The sequence below is a fragment of the Penicillium cosmopolitanum genome (assembly GCF_028827165.1).
Source record: "Penicillium cosmopolitanum strain IBT 29677 chromosome Unknown utg000009l:1.0-9042332.0:1.0-9050551.0, whole genome shotgun sequence".
Taxonomy (NCBI): Eukaryota; Fungi; Ascomycota; class Eurotiomycetes; order Eurotiales; family Aspergillaceae; genus Penicillium; species Penicillium cosmopolitanum.
In genome coordinates this window covers 7,754,048-7,771,774 of record NW_026622679.1, presented here as the reverse complement: position 1 = coordinate 7,771,774, position 17,727 = coordinate 7,754,048, and the positions used below count along the sequence as shown (strand labels likewise).

At 52.1% G+C, this 17,727-nt stretch overlaps 5 protein-coding genes across 5 annotated transcripts; 3 read left to right on the top strand and 2 right to left on the bottom strand.

Annotated features, from left to right (window-relative positions):
* Nucleotides 1–207: 207 nt before the first annotated feature.
* N7509_010991 (putative gelsolin repeat protein) lies at nt 208–5,359 on the top strand (the record flags this gene model as incomplete). The annotated part of the gene is made up of 4 exons (XM_056635628.1): nt 208–439; nt 535–3,461; nt 3,535–5,045; nt 5,107–5,359. The coding sequence occupies 4 exons, from the start codon at nt 208–210 to the stop codon at nt 5,357–5,359; spliced, it is 4,923 nt and encodes a 1,640-aa protein (XP_056486248.1).
* A 709-nt stretch (nt 5,360–6,068) lies between these two features.
* On the top strand, nt 6,069–7,839 carry N7509_010990 (D-arabinono-1,4-lactone oxidase; the record flags this gene model as incomplete). Its single annotated transcript, XM_056635627.1, has 2 exons — nt 6,069–7,440; nt 7,505–7,839. The coding sequence occupies 2 exons, from the start codon at nt 6,069–6,071 to the stop codon at nt 7,837–7,839; spliced, it is 1,707 nt and encodes a 568-aa protein (XP_056486247.1).
* Nucleotides 7,840–9,991: 2,152 nt separating this feature from the next.
* Nucleotides 9,992–11,213, top strand: N7509_010989 (Zn(II)2Cys6 transcription factor domain-containing protein; the record flags this gene model as incomplete). The annotated part of the gene is made up of 4 exons (XM_056635626.1): nt 9,992–10,180; nt 10,241–10,338; nt 10,419–11,049; nt 11,094–11,213. The coding sequence occupies 4 exons, from the start codon at nt 9,992–9,994 to the stop codon at nt 11,211–11,213; spliced, it is 1,038 nt and encodes a 345-aa protein (XP_056486246.1).
* A 1,436-nt stretch (nt 11,214–12,649) lies between these two features.
* N7509_010988 (J domain-containing protein) lies at nt 12,650–15,104 on the bottom strand (the record flags this gene model as incomplete). Its single annotated transcript, XM_056635625.1, has 7 exons — nt 12,650–12,804; nt 12,873–13,626; nt 13,686–13,810; nt 13,874–14,528; nt 14,613–14,839; nt 14,915–14,999; nt 15,075–15,104. The coding sequence occupies 7 exons, from the start codon at nt 15,102–15,104 to the stop codon at nt 12,650–12,652; spliced, it is 2,031 nt and encodes a 676-aa protein (XP_056486245.1).
* A 1,205-nt stretch (nt 15,105–16,309) lies between these two features.
* On the bottom strand, nt 16,310–16,800 carry N7509_010987 (uncharacterized protein; the record flags this gene model as incomplete). The annotated part of the gene is made up of 2 exons (XM_056635624.1): nt 16,310–16,337; nt 16,400–16,800. The coding sequence occupies 2 exons, from the start codon at nt 16,798–16,800 to the stop codon at nt 16,310–16,312; spliced, it is 429 nt and encodes a 142-aa protein (XP_056486244.1).
* Between the last annotated feature and the right edge of the window lie 927 nt (nt 16,801–17,727).

Genomic DNA, 17,727 nt, shown 5'->3' with positions numbered 1-17,727 from the left:
GAGAGTTGAACGAATGTGGGATGATCATCGGAGCCAATGGCTTGCGATGGATCTTGACTATCCCCATTTAATTTAAGCAGGGCGGAGAACACACCTCAGCCCTCAGCCCTCAGCCCTTGCACCTGATTCTTCCCCGTCAACCACCCCTCGTCTCTCTCCAGGTCTCCCCTTCCCTTGAACACTTGGGAAGTTGACCGGCACGGAATCATGACGACGAACCCCGACGGTTCTGAGGATGTCAATGACTTCCTCTCGCGCATCCGCGAACTCGGTGAAAAGCGCGACACCGAAGACGAAGAGCGGACTAAGAAGCTCGAGGAGGAGATCCTCCAGGGGCGCAAGGAACGACAAGCCCGTCGTGCTGGTACGATCTTCCCCGACTTCTTGCAGTTTTCACTTGCAGATGCAGACCTTGTCGACATCGACGGCGCGCTCGCTCGTTCTACGCTGACCGCAGCTGGCCCGCCCCGCGCCGCAATGGACTGGTGGACCCCACACATGACGCCCATGATACTAATGTCTTGGTGATGCTAGAGCGAGCACGATCCATCGCCGGGTCTCCTACTTTGAATCCCTCGAGACTGAGCGCCTCTTCCCTTGGTCAACCCTCGATCGAGCCCCCCGAGCACCTGGAGCCGACGGTGCAGACCCAGGACCCCGACACCGCCACAGCGGACACGGCTAGAGTGGGCCACGAGCGAAATGCCTCCGAGTCCAGCTCGCGACGCGGGTCAGTTCAGGAGGTAGGACTTGAGTCTCCGACCCGAACCATGCCCACCCTGTCGCGCAGCCGAACGGGGACCTTGTCATGGCAACAACGCCCATCGTCGCGAGACCTTGGGAACAGATCCCCCGGCTCGACTTCTCCGACACGATCCAGTCATTTGAGAAACACCTCTACAGCATCCGATCAAGACCGGCTGTCTCGTGCCCAGTTTCCCCAATCACTGTCCTCGAAGGATCCCTCATGGTTTCGACAGAGCCCAGATCGAGGTGCAGACTCACCGGCCCTCCGAAAAACCGAACATGATTCAGAAGGCGTCGCTGACCCAGCCGAAAGTCGTCAACTGCCAGGTCTGAGTCGGGATTCCACAGTTGAACCAGACCGAGCTGAGGACGCAACTCCCTCTCCCCCAAGAACCGCTTCCACAATTGGCGAGAGCAGCTTTCATAACCGATTTTCGAGTGTCTCTTCAGTATCACCAGCGACTGGATTGGGTTCTCCGGTTACACTACCAGAGGCACCAAAACTTGACCCCACCCAAACCGAGGCATCAACCGACGAGCCAGTACCTGCATCCCCCACCCAGCGGCGAATGTCACCAGAGCGATCTCGATCATCCTCGCCAACAAAGGGACTTGGCGGTTTCGTTCAGAGTGCAATGATGAGGAGATCGGACAGTGTATCGAAGCGATGGAGTACACAACTTCCACAGGGGCTGAGCCGAAGTAATTCTATTGTCTCAAATCGCAATAGTGTTGCGGCTCCAAGTTTGACTGCTAGTATCAGTGATATGACCCCAACAACCAACTCACGAGTGAGTCGTGAATCATCGCCCGTGCTGAACCAACGTCCTGGCTCGAGTCACAGCGAGGTGACAGTGGTGCACCCAAAGGAGTCTACCGAGAGGCCTACAACCCCTTCAAATCCGGGGCCTAACGACAGTGGCCGCCTAGATGCTAGCCCGAGTCGACCAGCTCTCTACGGCCATGCCCGGTCTACAAGTTCTATGACCATCGATAGCCAGAATACCGAGGGTCCCTCAAGCCCTTTCACCTCGAGGACAATGGATCCCAAACGATGGAGTCCCCAGAAGGCCTCATGGTTGGAAAGTGCCTTGAACCGACCCCCCGAATCCCCCAAGCACCAGCGACAGCCATCGCAGCCGGCCTGGCAGAGAGAAAGACAATCAAGGGGCAGTGTCGATCTGAGTCGTTTCAAGGAAGTGACCCCTATTGGCTTGATGCGGACGCCTCTCCCCGGAGGTCATTTCAAAAAGCCCAGCCTTTCAGGAGCCCCGTCAGCTCTTGGTAGTCCCACTGCACCCAGGTCGAAGGAGGCAATTCCCACATCACCCACTGTTGACGCAGACGAAAAACTGTCACCAACCAAACCAGAGCCAGTGGCCGAGGAGAGAATGGCATCTTCTGAGCTCACGCCTGAGCCCGAGAAGGAAGAACCAGTGATCGGGCCCACAGCTGTACTTGAGCCTCAAAGTCAGCCTGAGCCTGAGCCTGAGCCCGAATCGCAACCTGAAACTGAACCCAGCTTTGTACCTGAGCCTGCTCTTGAACCTGCTCCCGAAGCTGTACCTGAAGTAGCGCCCGAATCAGCAGCTGAATCTGCCCCGGCCCCAGAACATACACTTGAGCCCCAGCCAACTCGCAAGGCAGCACCCCTCACTTTGAATCCCAAGCCAAACTTTTCGCTCCCTTCGCGAGATCCAATGTCACCTCGAATTGCCAAGCCGCCGCAATCACCAGTTGTTGATTTCCGAGCAAACTTACGAAAACGAGAAGTTGCCAAAGACACTGGGCCACAGAAGGAGCCAGAGTTCAAGAACGTATTTGGCAAGCTTAAGAAGACCGAAACTCGCAACTATGTTGCTCCAGATGAGCTCAAGGGCAACATTATGCGGGGCAAGGCTGCTCTCAACGTGACCGGTGGACCCAAGAGAACCGAACGGGTTGATGAGTTCAAAGACAGTCTTGTGAAGCAAAAGGAAGCGATGAAGGCTGGAGGGGGATCGATCAGACGGAATACCGTGGGAAAAGATGATGAGCCTGAGAAACCTGCTACCGATGTGCCAGAGGCCATTGCAAAGCGCCATCTGATGAACAGAACCAATAGCATCAGGCCAACCAGTCCTGAAAAGAGCTTCGCCGCGCCTCGTGGGCCGCCGCCTGTATCCCCATCTTCCACTGCAGGAGAGGTCGACGCGGTCCAAATCCCTTCGCCAATAAAACGCGAACCCATGACAATTGATAGGGAGCCGCATGCTATTTCAACACCAGTAGCCCAAGATTCTACGACGGAAGAGTCGAGTTCTGCTGTGGAGGTGGATGATGTGCCCTCTGCAGATGCAACTAGCCCGGCTCGTGGCCTGCCACCACTGAAAAACACAGAGACTGCACCGGCAGTCAGTTTGTCTCCCAGTTCAGCCCCTAGAGGGAAACTTGCAGGCCGTATCAATCCTGCACTAGCTGCTCTCCTATCCCGGGGTCCTCCAGTCGTGACTGAGGAGCCGAGGAAGGGGTCAGTATCTGTCTCAAATTCAAGTGAAACTTCAACCCCACCGTTCACGCCTCTCGCCCATATGACAAAGAGTCGCGCTAAAGGTCCTAAAAGACGGCTTCCCAAGGGGACCGCTGCTTTACCTGAATCATCCGCTCAGGACACTAAGGAGGTTGGTGCAATTTCATCTCCCGAAGTCACAAGCCCAGAGACCGCTCCTGAGCCTGTAGTCTCAGAAGCCACGTCGAAGAGCCTGTCAGAAAACACCTTCGTTCTCAATACTGAAAACGCCCGAACAGAGAGCCCCCCTCGACAAGCCCCTACCAGCCGTAGCTTCCAGCTTCCAGAATGCTCTCAACAGCGGACTGCAACAGAGGCTAAAGAACACTCCCCCGTCTCCCGTTTCCACGGGAGGGCCCGACATCTTTGCACCTAGTGAAAAAGAGAATGCAACCCTCACTCGAGATATGGAATCGCCTGGAGCTGTTAGCCCGCTCAGTCGGCCCCCCGTCCCGCCAAAGCATATCACATCACCCTCACCTTCCCCATCGCCATCAACACCTGCACCAAGGCCACAGTGGGCGCAACAAGCGCGCTATGCTTCGACCTCCCCATCACCACTTAGGACGAGCTATGGTGAGAACCGAATGGAAAAGCCGCAGCCGCCAACACCAACGTACAAGAACATACCCGGGGTAACGGTTGCAGATTCTTCGCCCAGATCTAGTGGGCAATATTCTCCTCCAGTCCCTCGCAAGCGGTCCGACATCTCTCTCGACAAGCCTTCTGATCCGCATCGACTATCACGAAAGATGTCCGCGCCGTCATTGGTTGCGCAAGCGGCGGATGCCCACGAGATCATTAAGCAATTCTTTAAGACGTTCCCTAACCCCCGAGACCGAATGGATATCGATCCACAGCTTATGTTGATGGAAAAAGCCGACTCTTCAGTGGTCAGAACCATGAAGCGTCAAATCTGGGAACTCACTGGCGATGGAAAGCGTCAAGAACTGCCAGTCAACCAGGAGTATGTGCTGTACGAGGGAAGCATGTATTTATGTGTACATCTGTTCGAAGCGCAGAACAACAAGAACTCGGAAGTATATCTCTGGTGTGGAGACGATGTTCCCGAAGGTGCACAAGATGATGCGCAGCTTTTTGCTCGCAAAATCGCCCGCGAAAATGGCTGCAAACTCGAGGTCATTCGTCAGGGCAGAGAACCCATGCGATTCATACAAGCCCTCGGAGGGATCATCATCACCCGCCGTGGGTCTCATTCTCGATCCAACTCGTCAGCTCTGTATATGCTCTGTGGCCGGAAGCACCTGGGCCAAATGGCCTTCGACGAGGTCGATTATTCACTGCGCAACCTCTGCTCCGGCTTCCCATTCGTCATTTCAGCGCCCTTTGGCAAGTTATATTTGTGGAAGGGCAAGGGAAGCAGCCCCGAAGAAACCGGTGCCGCACGTCTGATCAGCATGGACCTTGGCCTGACAGGCGAATTCGAGGAGGTCGATGAAGGCCAGGAGCCGGAGAGCTTCTTCGATGATTTCGCAGGCTCCAACGAGCCGAATCCGCTCATGACATCGGAGTACTGGCAACTTAAGCCTAAATACGATCACTTCCGCACTCGTCTTCTCAAGGTGGACCATGAAATGGGCCAACCGCCTCGTTTTTGGATGCGCCGTCCAGGTTCGAGCTCACCTGTTGTTCGGCCAAACGATACAGTGCGAGAAATCGAACCTTTCTGCTACAAGGATATTATTGAGCGAGATGTCTTCGTTCTTGATACTTTCTTTGAGATCTATGTGTAAGTTGCCCCCATGCGAAAGAAACCAAGTGGATTCAAAGACTAATATACCCTTTAATAGGATCGTGGGTGACCATGCGTCTCAGAAGTCGGCCGACTTCGCCTCTGCGGTTGTTTTCGCGCACGAATACGGCATCCTAGCCGCATCCCTTCAGGATCGACCATTCATTCCGAAGAGTTTTATTTCGCTGGGCGGTGTTCCCGATCGTTGCCAAAGTGCCTTCCGCAAATGGAACCAGCATTCTCTTCATGCTCCCTGTGTGTTCCCCTTGGACGTGGCGATCGAGGCTATCCGATCTCCGGATCGAGCGTAGGTGTGTGTGATACCGGGGATGGGGGGACTCTTCAGCTTCCTGGATCTTCTGTTGATTTATTTTTATTTCCTCTTCTTTTCTGTGTTCATCTTCTCTCTTTTTTCATTTTGTGCATATTTCGGTCGGTAAAGAGGGCATTCGTGGAAGGAGTCTTTTCTTTGGTGTACTGTGCTCTAGAGGAGCATTCGTGGGAGCGTCTGGGATGTACATCTAGAACTTGATTTATTTTCGTCTCGACTATGTGCACTGTCACCATCTGTGTACAGAAATATCCATCACTTCACTGCTACTAGTATTTTCTCCTCAAGTTCAACTACTACCTTTACAGTAGTATAGCACGGCGGGGATATCGGAGATGCCGGTCCCCGGGGCTACCTGCCTCCGATCAATCCTACGGGCCTCGGCCTATCGCTTGACCGCTTGTCAATTGGAACCTTGCAGAGGCTCCAAATAATTATTAAGCAAACCACCGTGACACAACTGAGTCATATTTCCATACCGTATAGGCAGAAGATCAAAGGATGAGATAACCAGAAAAGAAAGTGGAGGTGGGGGAGAAGTTAAGTGGTGGGCCGAATCCATTCCGTTAGATGTCGCCATCCAATCTCGCGACTTTTTTTTTAGCGTGCCCGTCTCTCTCCCTGTCCACCCCCCCACTACCTCCCGATTCCTCCTATTCCTATCTCAGAGAATGTGATAACCTTACAGGATGCCGCGAGATCCTGTTCCTGTTTCAATAGAGCACCTCCCCATTGCTCGTGAGCTGGGGAGGGAGCTGGAGAAGTTCGACCCCAATCTCTATTTCCGCGCGACCTCAGACCATCTGCATCACACCTGGGCCAAAACCTTTTTCTCCCGACCGGAACTCTACATTCGCCCTCGATCGATTCCGGAAATCCAACAACTGGTCACTGTTGCGCGCCGACTCCGCCGTCGCCTCGTGACCGTCGGTAGTGGCCATTCTCCCTCCGATTTAACATGCACCTCGTCCTGGCTCGTCAACCTCGATGATTTCAACCGCATTCTACACGTCGACGTGGAAACCCATTCTGTCACCGTCGAGGCAGGTATTCGATTGAGCGAGCTCGGGGATCGGTTGGAGAAGGAATATGGATTGACACTGGCAAATCTGGGGAGCATTGACAGTCAGTCAATAGCTGGTGTCATCGCGACGGGAACTCATGGCAGCTCGCTACGACACGGTCTGCTCTCGGAGTGCATCGAATCACTCAGCCTGGTCCTGGCAAATGGACAGCTAGTGCGCTGCAGTCCGACCAACAACCCGTCCCTTTTCCGCGCCGCACTGGTATCCCTAGGAGCTCTCGGTATCGTGGTGGAGGTGACTTTCAAGGCCAGACCGTCATTCAACATCGCCTGGCGGCAGGAACGCTATTCTTTATCACAGGTGCTCGGCGAATGGTCCACCGGTTTGTGGACATCGCATGAATTTGTACGTGTCTGGTGGCTGCCATATGAGAAAGGCGCGATCGTTTGGCATGCCGATAAGACCGACGAGCCATTGCGCGAACCCCCCAAGAATTTTTACGGCGACTGGTTTGGATATCATGTCTATCACAATTTGCTCGCGCTATCATCTTACCTCCCACGCATTCTTCCGTGGGTGGAATGGTTTGTCTTCGGGATGCAGTACGGCTTCCGAGCAGGGTCAACTGTTACCGAGGCAGTCGAGCCTGCTCGCGCTGGTCTGCTGATGAATTGTCTATACTCGCAATTTGTTAATGAGTGGGCTCTGCCTCTTGAGGACGGCCCCGAGGCCATTACCCGTCTGTCGGCGTGGCTGAATGGTGACATGAAGACGGCTCGCATTCCATTCTCATCCAAAGGCCTGTGGGTACATTGCCCCGTCGAGGTGCGAGTGTCAGATTCAACGCATAACCAGAACCCACGTCCTTTCCTCGATCCGACCTGCCACAACGGACCCACGCTCTACCTGAATGCAACGCTCTACCGGCCGTACCTCCGAGACCCGCCCTGCCGACAACGATATTATGAAGCCTTCGAGTGGCTTATGCGGGATATGGACGCCCGACCTCACTGGGCGAAAAACTTCAGCGTCCTTGGTTCCAGCGAGCTTCATGACCGCTACGGCGAAGACATGGACGAATGGCTGACTGTGCGGCAAAGAGGTTGATCCCGAGGGCATGTTCCTCGGCGAATGGCATCAGCGCACCTTGCCCCTGGTCGACGCGACGGAGACGCCTGACCGAGGCGATCTCCTGCCTCTAATGGAGCGAGAGAGCGAACGTCACAGCCTGCGCATCAGCGGCGCTGGCGACGGCGTCGAGTGGGTTGGCGAACGCCGGTGGGAGCGTCAGTCTGAAGACGGCACAAACGAGGAAGACAAGCCGACCCCCGAGGTAAATGCATCAAGTCCAATGACGGCCACCAGTGAAGAAAGTTTTGATTTGCTTGCCAAGGGCGAAGCTAGTATTGTGCTCCCCGATGCCAAATCCGCATGAATGGAAACAAAGGGAAATAATCGGGGGCCTCTACGGGGCAAGCGGCCATTCGCGGTGGAGTGGTCGGGTGAACGAGCCGACGGACCTGGAAAGGAAATGCCATTGTCCTGCTGATCACCAATTCAGTCCTATTGGATATGAAATTGGCTCGGATATGCAGGGTGAATCACCTTGCTAATCTGCAGTTTAGGGTTTATACCGTTGACTCGGGGTAATCTGACAGGTTGGGCCTCAAAAACGGGGAGGGGAAGGGGAAAAATGTGGGGAGGGCAGATTGATCTATTGGAATTCGAGTCATTGAGATCTGGTCGTTAGATAGAATCACCGCCATGCACATACGGTTTTCTGGCCTCGTGGTCCACTCGCCCTGCCAATCTGCCAAGCTGTCAATTCATTTGGACCTGCGGGACACTAGCTGTAGACTGCAGCCTACCTTCAGCTTCTATGGAGTATGTATGTACAGTATGTATGTACACTTCTTCACAGGGCGCAAGGCTGCACGCAATCAATAGTCCTGATTATCGTCCCTGGGCAACCCCCACCTGAATCTCTCCAGGAATTCCATGAAGCTCGCCACCCACCCGGCTTCTGATCACCCGATGTTGCCGGGATTTGGAATCAACAAATCTGCCTTCAACCAAGGAATAGGCAAAGCAAAGTACTATAGATTTTGTCACACAGGAAATACACGGCCTATGTATTTCTCAGCTTGAAGCTCTCTCCTAGGGTTCCTCTTTTCTGTTGAGGAGGAAGATCCTGAGATCAAGATCAACTGTTCTGATTAGGGCTGCGTCTTGAGTGATCCTGTGCTCGAATCTGATATAGCGCACTGGCACTGTGCTCTGCTGCCTTGTTGAGTCTGTGTTTCCGTTGGTGCGAGACTGAAAAGCTCTGGAGGATGCTCACCTCAGCTGGGAATCATGGATATACCATATCATCTCCATACCATGGGACATCCCGAGAAATGGTTAGAGAATGGGAATGGGTATAACACCCCCCCCCCCCCTCTCTTTCTCGCAGTGCTCAATAATACCTGTGGAGGTACTTTCAATACCTGCAATCTATCTCCCTTGGGGCAATCGCCTTTTCCACTCCTGCAGGCCGAATGACAACCCCCCGTCACTCTGACAACATATCACGCCGTACCACGTTTCGGTGCATTGACTGCAAGGATATCCATATCCATTATCAGGTGATATTGACTCCACCGTCATTGTCACTGCCACTGCCTGTCACTAGCCATGGGCAATGGGTACTACTGGTGATGGCACCGCATGGACCTCGGCGCAGTCAGCGCATCGACCAGTGACTCGCAACCTGACTCGCGACCAACACAATTGAATTCCCCATCAGTGACTTCTCTTTAGCCGCTTTGATCGCACGTGTTTACCCTGGCCCGATCGGTGTGACAAGGACGTTACGCCATCGCGATTGCCCACCAAATCCTTCGCTGCCCAAACGACCGTGATTCTTCTCTCGATCCACCAGGCGGCTCGGACCGTGCTCATCTTTTAGTGCGGTGGGTACGTGCGTGTCCTTCTCTTTGCCTCTCTTTCTCTCTATCCGTATTCCGCTCTCAGATGAGAAAGCTGGAAAGGATTGCTCCGAGTCTCGGTTCCACTCGTTGACGCGCGGGAATCCCTGCGTCGTACCTCCCACAGCCACAGGATGTCGCGAGACATCGAACGGCCGCACCCCAGTTGTCTTTCTGACAGACGGCTCCACGTCACTCTCCGGTATCTATACTTTCCCCCTCGGTCGCGGGGGCATGATCATCTCATGCTGCGGGGCCCTAGACAGAGCGGGAAGAGAGACCAGACGAGGGGGGCGAGGAGAGGGAGGGGGAGGGGAAATTTGACCCCAGCATTTCTTGCACTACGCCCTGAATAATCATGATATCAATCATACATACTCCAATATACTGGCGGCTGAAGCCCTCGATGTTCCATATCACTCACCCCGCCTGCTCCATTCTCCTGCAGGTCAGAACGAGCTTCTCAGCCCTTCTACACCCGGCACTATCTGATATTTTGCTTTTGCTCTTGACAATCATTTTCTTCTACTTTCTTCCTCTCCAAGTCTCTCCGTCACTTCCCGTACTCTCACCTCGTTGCTTCTGTTTGGTGCCTCGGGTGCTTACACGCGCGTAACTATGTCGTGGCAACCAAAGCTTCGCCCCAAGGGATTCCCTCACACAATCGACGACTTTGCGGTTGCCTCTTTTTCGGAGTTAGAACATCGTTCACGAGCGAGTGAGGATAAGCGAGATCAGCGCGTCTTCCGGGTCAAGCGGAAGCATGTCCTCAAGGCGTGCGATCGATGTCGCGTGAAGAAAACCAAGGTGTGTTTGATTCAACTTTTGTTATTGTTGAAGTAGCAATTTCTGAACTCTTCATCTTAGTGTGATGGGAAACAGCCCTGCAATCGCTGTTCAGTATACAACCATCCATGCCTTTTCCGTGAGAGGAAGGCAACCCAGACAAAGGTCTACTCTCGAGGGTAAGCCCGTGCTTTTCTCTATCGGCCCATGTATGTATTTTGGAACGTCGCAAACTAATAAAGACCATTGTTAAACGTAGATTCGTCGAAATGCTCGAATCGCACCATTCCTTGGTTGTCAAGGCGTTACAAAAACTATATAAATTCTGTATTAATAATGAGGGCTTTCCAGGCGAGCCTCTTGCAGAAGCACCGGATGGCTACCCTCTCACACATGCTATTCTTGATCGGTTAGGATTGATCAAGCAGGCCGAGGAGAATGCAGACGAACCAGACGAGGACACAGAAGATTTGAGATATCTACGACTGCTATCCACATCAACAGAGTGCAGCGCCACTGCAGAGCCATCACCAGAACCGGCTACTCCCCCAGAACCCTCGCCAACAGCGCTATCACGCCCGTCCGTCTGCAGCTCCATTCCGACTCCTATCACGGGACGAGGTAATAATATCAGATGGCAACCGCAATGGGATCTTCAGACCCTCGCTTCAACAAATTATAACTATTCTGAAAATGGATATCAGGATATGATATCCATGCAAAGATCCTCGATTACCGGAACGGATCTTGGTTCTGGCGATATTCCACCTCACATTCATGTCGCAGGCTCATCATCTGCCCCAAACCCCCATTCCCACGACCCATCGTTTGGATACTTTCTTGATGGAACTTGCAATTCGGCAGATAGCCAACCCGACGTCAAGCCTGCGGTTAGATTCCATTCCGGGATCATGCCTGAGACACACCCCACCAGATGGGCAATCTGCCCAGTGATAGTCTGAGTGACTTCCAATATCAGGCTCAAGATCTCAACTTCTATCCTGGTTTCACTCCAGGCTGGGCATTTCCGTCAGGTAAACTCGAAGAATACTGAGACCAACCGCTTCCATTCGCTGCATCATCTTTGGACTAGGCTGCTGGGCAGCATTTGAACCTCTTTCGCTTCTTATTGATACTGCAATACTTTGGGGAATCTCCCTTTTTACCTTCTCGGTTTCCTATATTCTCCAGGATTTTTTCTTTCTTCCCCCCCCCCCCCCCCCCCGAGATGCAATTGGAATTGTGGTGCGAGAGGGAAACGTCATGATCTTCTTGGTTATTTCTATATCCTCATCTCTTCTCACGTCGGAATTTGGAGTCCGATCTGTCGCGATTTCACAAGGAGTTATCTACCAGGCAGAAGTTGAGATACATCTGGCGATTGAGCCATGACTTATGCCTCTTTATCCGCAACCCCCCAACGTCCAACAATTTCTATCCTCTGTCTCCTTCCGGCTTTCATACCCACCCAAGCAGCTTTTTCTTTTCTCACTTTTCATTCCCCCCTATCTCATCCCAACTCTAGCTTGAGATCCAAGACACATCCCAGTCCCATCAATTTAGGAACTCCTTGTCTATGCCTCTCCTGGTATACATCTGGTAGACTTCAAGTTGTGTTTATAAATGCGTGTCCTACTTAGACGGAAACGGCGTTAAGGATATTCATGTATCGGCGAAAGAGACTGATTTACTTTTCGCTTTGTCATTTACACCTCCCAAGGCCACAAAATCTTGTATTTAGAGAAAAGCCACTGTATTTCAGGTCTAAAGATTAGAAACCTTGGACCCTGTACTTTCTTTTCACCGGGATTGATTCCGAGCCCTTGTCCAATTTTTTCAAGGAGACAAGACAGCTTAACTCCTGGTCTGTCGCAGGGTACTTGAGTTCGAAAGCCGGTACAGACTAGAGAGGCTCGTGCAAACTTCCAATCGACCATGCTAGAATAGCCGGAATTTACCCCGATGCCAACCGATCCATCCCAACAAAAAGGTACGGGCAATACAAACCCTTGACAGGCAAAGTGGAGGCGACGAAGTTGCACACTCTGCGCAGAGATTGTATGCGCCAGATAAGCCTGGCGTACAACTCAGAAACCAGGGCCCGAGCTACAAGGAGGTCAGTGGTTATGTTTGATCACGCAGTACATGATGGTAGAGGTTTGTTTTTGTTTTGTGTATTCCCATGTCTATTTCCGCCACTTGACGGATGCGATAGATGAACATACAGAACGGGAGGAATCCCATGGACGAAATGAAAAAAAAGGAAAAGAAATGGAAGGAAACAACCATAGGAACAAAAACACCCCCACAAGATACCCGATGAAGCGGAAATGGAAAATGAAGAGATACAAAGTTAAATATGAGGTTGGAAAAGAGAAAAAAAAAGGATTGAAGGATGCAGGCGAGAACCGGTAACCTTGGGGAATCAATTCAGTTCAAGGTTGCACAAGTCCCCGGTAAAATCCAGCAATCAATGCAAGTCAAATGCGATCAATCCTCATCCTCCGTTTCCGTGTTGGTATCGCTGGTATCGCCTGCGTCGCCATCGGTGTCACTCTCATCGCTGGAGTCGTCGGAAGCCTTCCTGGTCTTCTTCTTCGGGGCTTGGCCGGTCTTGAGCGCGTGCATCTGGCCGGCAATCGAGTCTAGGAGGAGAATATTAGTGTTAAAGTTCGGTCTTGAAGAACGTCGCTTGCAGCGGGTCAGAACTTACCCTCATCCGGTTCGCTGATGTCGTCGTCCTCTTCCAAGGCCGCCGCCTTGGCGGGATCGTCGATGTGCAGAGTCACTTCCAGCTTGGTATCGAGACCCATATAGCTGTCACAGACCATGTTCATGACAAAGTTGAAGTCACCGACCTGTGGTGGGGCCTGAAACTGCATCTTGAGAGTTTGCATGTTGAAGGTGGGCTTGCCGGCCTCGTCGAGGATGGGCTTGTCGAAGGTGGTGAAAGTGAAGGGAGGAACGGCCATCTTGCCTTGCTTGGCATCGGCCAGGAAGATGTGCCAGCGGGGGGAGTGATCACGGGCAAAGTAGGGGGCGTGGGCCAGAGGCGGTTGGATAGTCTCAACCTTGTTCTCAACCTTCTTGCCGTCCACGAGTTTAGTAGCGCGGTTCTTGGCCGGCTTGCGGCCCATCAGCGCATCCAGATCATCCTCATCGGGGTCAATGTCCTCAAGGTCCAGCTCATTTACAGGAGGCACATCTGTGCATCCCGGAGGAACGAACCGAGCCTTTACGACCAGTTGTACCAGACTGCTGGGCGTGATAACCTTCTCTCCCATAACCTTGAAGAATGCCTTGGAAACTTCCAGAGCGGGTAATTGTTGTGCAACCGAGATGGCATCGATATATTGCTTCTCGGACAAGAGACCGGCACCGACGGTGAGTTTGCGTCGTTCGACTTCGGGAATGTTCATGAAACTTTGAACATTCAAGTGGTTCTTGGAGTGTTCTCCCTCCACAGCCTTGACCACAGCGTCAGTGAAGTTGGGAAGTTGCAAGAGCGGAGAGGCGCTGGGGGCACCGCCTGAATCAGGTTCTGAGAGGTCTGGAAACCACCAAGGATAGGTCGAAGATTGCCGAATGCCAACGAGATAGCCGTGAATGCCTCACCCAAAGAGAGAGCAATGGGAGCTGCTTCGTATTTTTCTGTACGTCCACCACTCATTAGCATTACGATTCAACAGGTTAGACATGGTGCTAGAAACTTACCCGAGTCAAGCGAGGCATCACCCAGGTCGATTCTATCGAGATAGGCCCACAACAAAGCAAGCGCCTTTCGGCGAGTCGAGTCGTCCATTTTCTTAATTGTCTCACGGTCCTTGGCCGAAAGCGAAGAGTCCTCGGCCAAAACCTTTGTCTCCAACTTGGCCAGGCCAGTCTCGGCCTGATCACCCCTCAGCATATCCTTGAACTCTTCACCGGAAGACAAGGCACCGACAATGCCACCGTCCGTGATGTCATCCTTGTACTCGCGGAAGATGTTTCCAGCGCTAGCAACGAGAACACGCTCCTTGGTGTAGCGCTGAGAGCCGTACCACCACTTTCCAACAATATATGGCAGCAGAACTCCCAGAAGAGCTCCGTAGACCAAGAGCACATACTTGCCGTTACCCTCCATCACAATGAGTTTAGGAAGAGCAATGCCAATACTAAAGCTCTGCTTGCCGTCGGGGTGGCCAAATTGAAGGTAGTTGTTGCGAATTTCCTCATCAGTCAGGGCCTTGTAGGCCTTGGTGAGTTCAACAAAGCGCTCGTTGAGCATTTCCATTGTTTCATTTTTGGCGGGGTCGGGGCGGATCTTGTCAGGGTGGTAGATCAGGGAGAGGCGCTTATAGTGGCGGGAGATGGCTTTCTCATCGGCGCTCTATTGCACGAAATCTTGTTAGCAATGAACATTTTCCACGGAATCTGTCCTCAGTGGGTGCGCCGGGGGGGCCTCAAAACATACCCGCGAAACACCCAAAATATCATACGGATCGTACAACTTCGTGGTTGTCCTGGCCGTAACCAGGATCAAGTATGCCATCCACGCCATCACGATATATCCGACAATAACAGTAATGATGCGCTTAATTCGGCGCTCTTTCCGCAGACGCTTGCGCTTTTGTGCCTCGACGAGGTCGGCATGTTGTGGTTTGAAGTCTGATTTGATGCGGGGGGCGGTGTTTTCAAGGTCTATATGGAGAATACAATTTTAGCAACAGAGTATATTTCTGAAATATACCGAGGCGAAATGTTCCATGGACGCACCTTTGCTAGGGCGGAGGAGGTTATAGGTTAAAGGGAGGGTGACCAGTCCAGTCAAGGTCAGGATGAAGAAGGGGAAGAATTGTCCCTACAAAATCGCAAAAATCCACAGTTAGTACGATTTCAAGGATCACAGCATCACAGCAGAGGTTGATTGCCTGACCTGTTCATCATAGGTGTAGTCTGATGACATCTTGCGGCAAGATTAGGGCGACAGCGGGTGCCGCCGCGGGATTTTAAAGATCGTAAGGTGCAGGGTTCGAGAGCAATCGAACAAGTGCCGACGTGAATTGATGTTAGCAAAGAAAGGAGAGCTTAAACCATGGGGACCGAGTGCATAGCGGAAGAAACCAAAAGAGTGATGAAAGGGAGCATCCACAAAGCTTCCTGATCTGGTGACGACCGTGTCCTCTTGGGTTCACGTGAACCAGGGACGGCAGTTTGTGGGGGCGGTGAGCGGAGGTGGTGGGCGGTGGAGCCCCTGCAGAGTTGACCCTGAATATCGGCAGTCTTACTAGTACGAGGTTAGTGGACTCGAATTATTGATCCTGCTAGAGATGGGCAACTCTGAAGACTCGAAATTTATGGTTCATGGATAAGTATCCTGATATAATATATTTGTGCCCCAGACCTGGAGAAACAGGTATCGCAGACCGATAAGTTGCCATGAGAGAATACTATGTCTACAGTGTAACAACTATGAGTACTAGTACTATTATTGAAATATTTGAACGTAGATAAAAATTGTTCACGTGTCTGGGAGCTAACTGTATATACAGGCTACTGAAATTTACAGCAAATATCAGGTATTCACCCCTCAGAATCATATATTTTCCGGCGATATCCACTGTATGCGGCGGCCTGGAACCACCCGGTGCAGGCGACAAAACAGAACAGATGGGCGTGCTTAGAGATGTGTCACGCTGCCTCGCTAGACTCAAACAGGAACTCAAGTGTCAACAACTGATTGCTCAGTCGGACACGAGTTCAACCGATAGAGTCCAAGCGGGAACGGCTGTGACTCATCCTCAAAAGGCGCAAATCGCAAACCAGGATCCACATGGCCGGGTCGGAGAGGACCAATCCAATACCCTCGGAGAGGAGTATCTTCATTGCTACAAGTCGGGAGACCCGCAAGAGTCCATGGGATCAGGCGTTCTTGGTGTCGCGTCAGCCGGGGTTTGTGGCTGTAGGCGCGCGGTGGTTGGCTGGAGTACACTTTGCTTTGCTTCGTGGGCAGAAAGTGTTTCCTTTGGGCCAATATGTCGCGGTATTTTCGTTTTCGTAGATGAAAAATCATAAATCATCGCAATCGAGTAAAGATATTTCCTTTTTTGGTTTTGGAGCTGGGAAAATGACCCGGCGGGATCATCGATCCAGCGGGTGTGGGTTCAGCGATCAATCTCCAAGAGTGCTGTTGCATGTGCTGCGGCGTATGAGTCAGAAACATATTCGATATCCCAATTTGACTGGTAATAGGAAACTTACGAGTCGATGTAGTCAAGGCCGCCGAAATACTCAAGCATCCGATAACAGAGGCTCACATCGTCGCCTGGCTCACCGCCGAACAAACGACACTGTTCGGCTTCCAGCCCTCCATTTGCCCGTGGGACATTGTCACGGATCTGCCAGGCCGTATACCCATAGTGCCAGGTTGGGGCGAGGTTTGCGGGGACCGGCGATCCAGGTGAAATGCATGCGGGGGTGGTATAGTTGGTGGGAGGTGATTCAGAGGATATAGATGGCGATGGCGAGGTCCAAGTAGACGATGGGACCAACGACGGCGAGTCCAGTGGCTGAAGACTCGTAGAGACGGAAATTCGGTGACGGTCACTGGATTGATTGCGAGATCGTGGTCGAGTTCGGCGTCGATTATGCCTCTGGCCCATTCTCAGGCAAAAATAGCGGGAGATCCAAATATACAAGGGATGGAAGCTTTCCCCAGCCGGGTATCAAGGGAAAAGAAAAGAGAAAAGAACTTTTGGAGGGGAGCGACCATCACCTCCTAGAAAGGACGAGATGAGGTACTGAGAAAAAAAAAATCATAGGATGTGTTGCAGGGGTGGGGGAGGATTTATACGGAGATCGAGTATGGAGTACTCATACGCCAGCAGGGGAGAAAGTGAGTCAAAGGAGTACCGACCCACTCTTCTCGGCAGTGGAACCCCCGAAAAGTCGATCATCTCATGCCTTAAAAAATGGCGCCAAACCCTGGCGCTAGGCCTGGGAAAGGCGTGATGTGCTGCGTCAGTCCTCAGCCCATTCGCGTGATGCAATTTTAACTGGTTGAGCTTTTTGGCGCAATCGACATTTCTGTGCTTGTATGGCTAAAAACTAATGAGGTGATACCTCACGCCATTTGCAAGGTTTTTATTTTATTTTTTATCTGTGCGACCTGGCACTGGAATGCCTGAAACCACGTATGTATGTACGAGTAAAGAAGATCAAAGAAAAAGTCTCAATCAAGGGATGACGTGCCAAGATCGTCTGGACTGACAGCTCTGCCTTTGCCTTCCTCGCCGATGCCGGCCAGTGCCGTGCGGACCGAACGGAGATCGCATCAGGCAACGCAAAGCCACTCTCCCTTCCGGATTTCCCCATTTACCCTAAACATGAAAGGAAATTTGAATTTGAATTTGAATTTGAAATTTGAAATTTGAAATTTGAAAATTCTGATTAAAAAGCATTGACCAGATTCGGAGACACTCGCCAGGCTCCGAGCGACATAACGCTGGGCTGCTTATGACTCTTGCTGAAAAATCTACCAACGCTAACCCCGATCTCCATTCCGTGATCCGGCCATAAGGCTTAAGGTT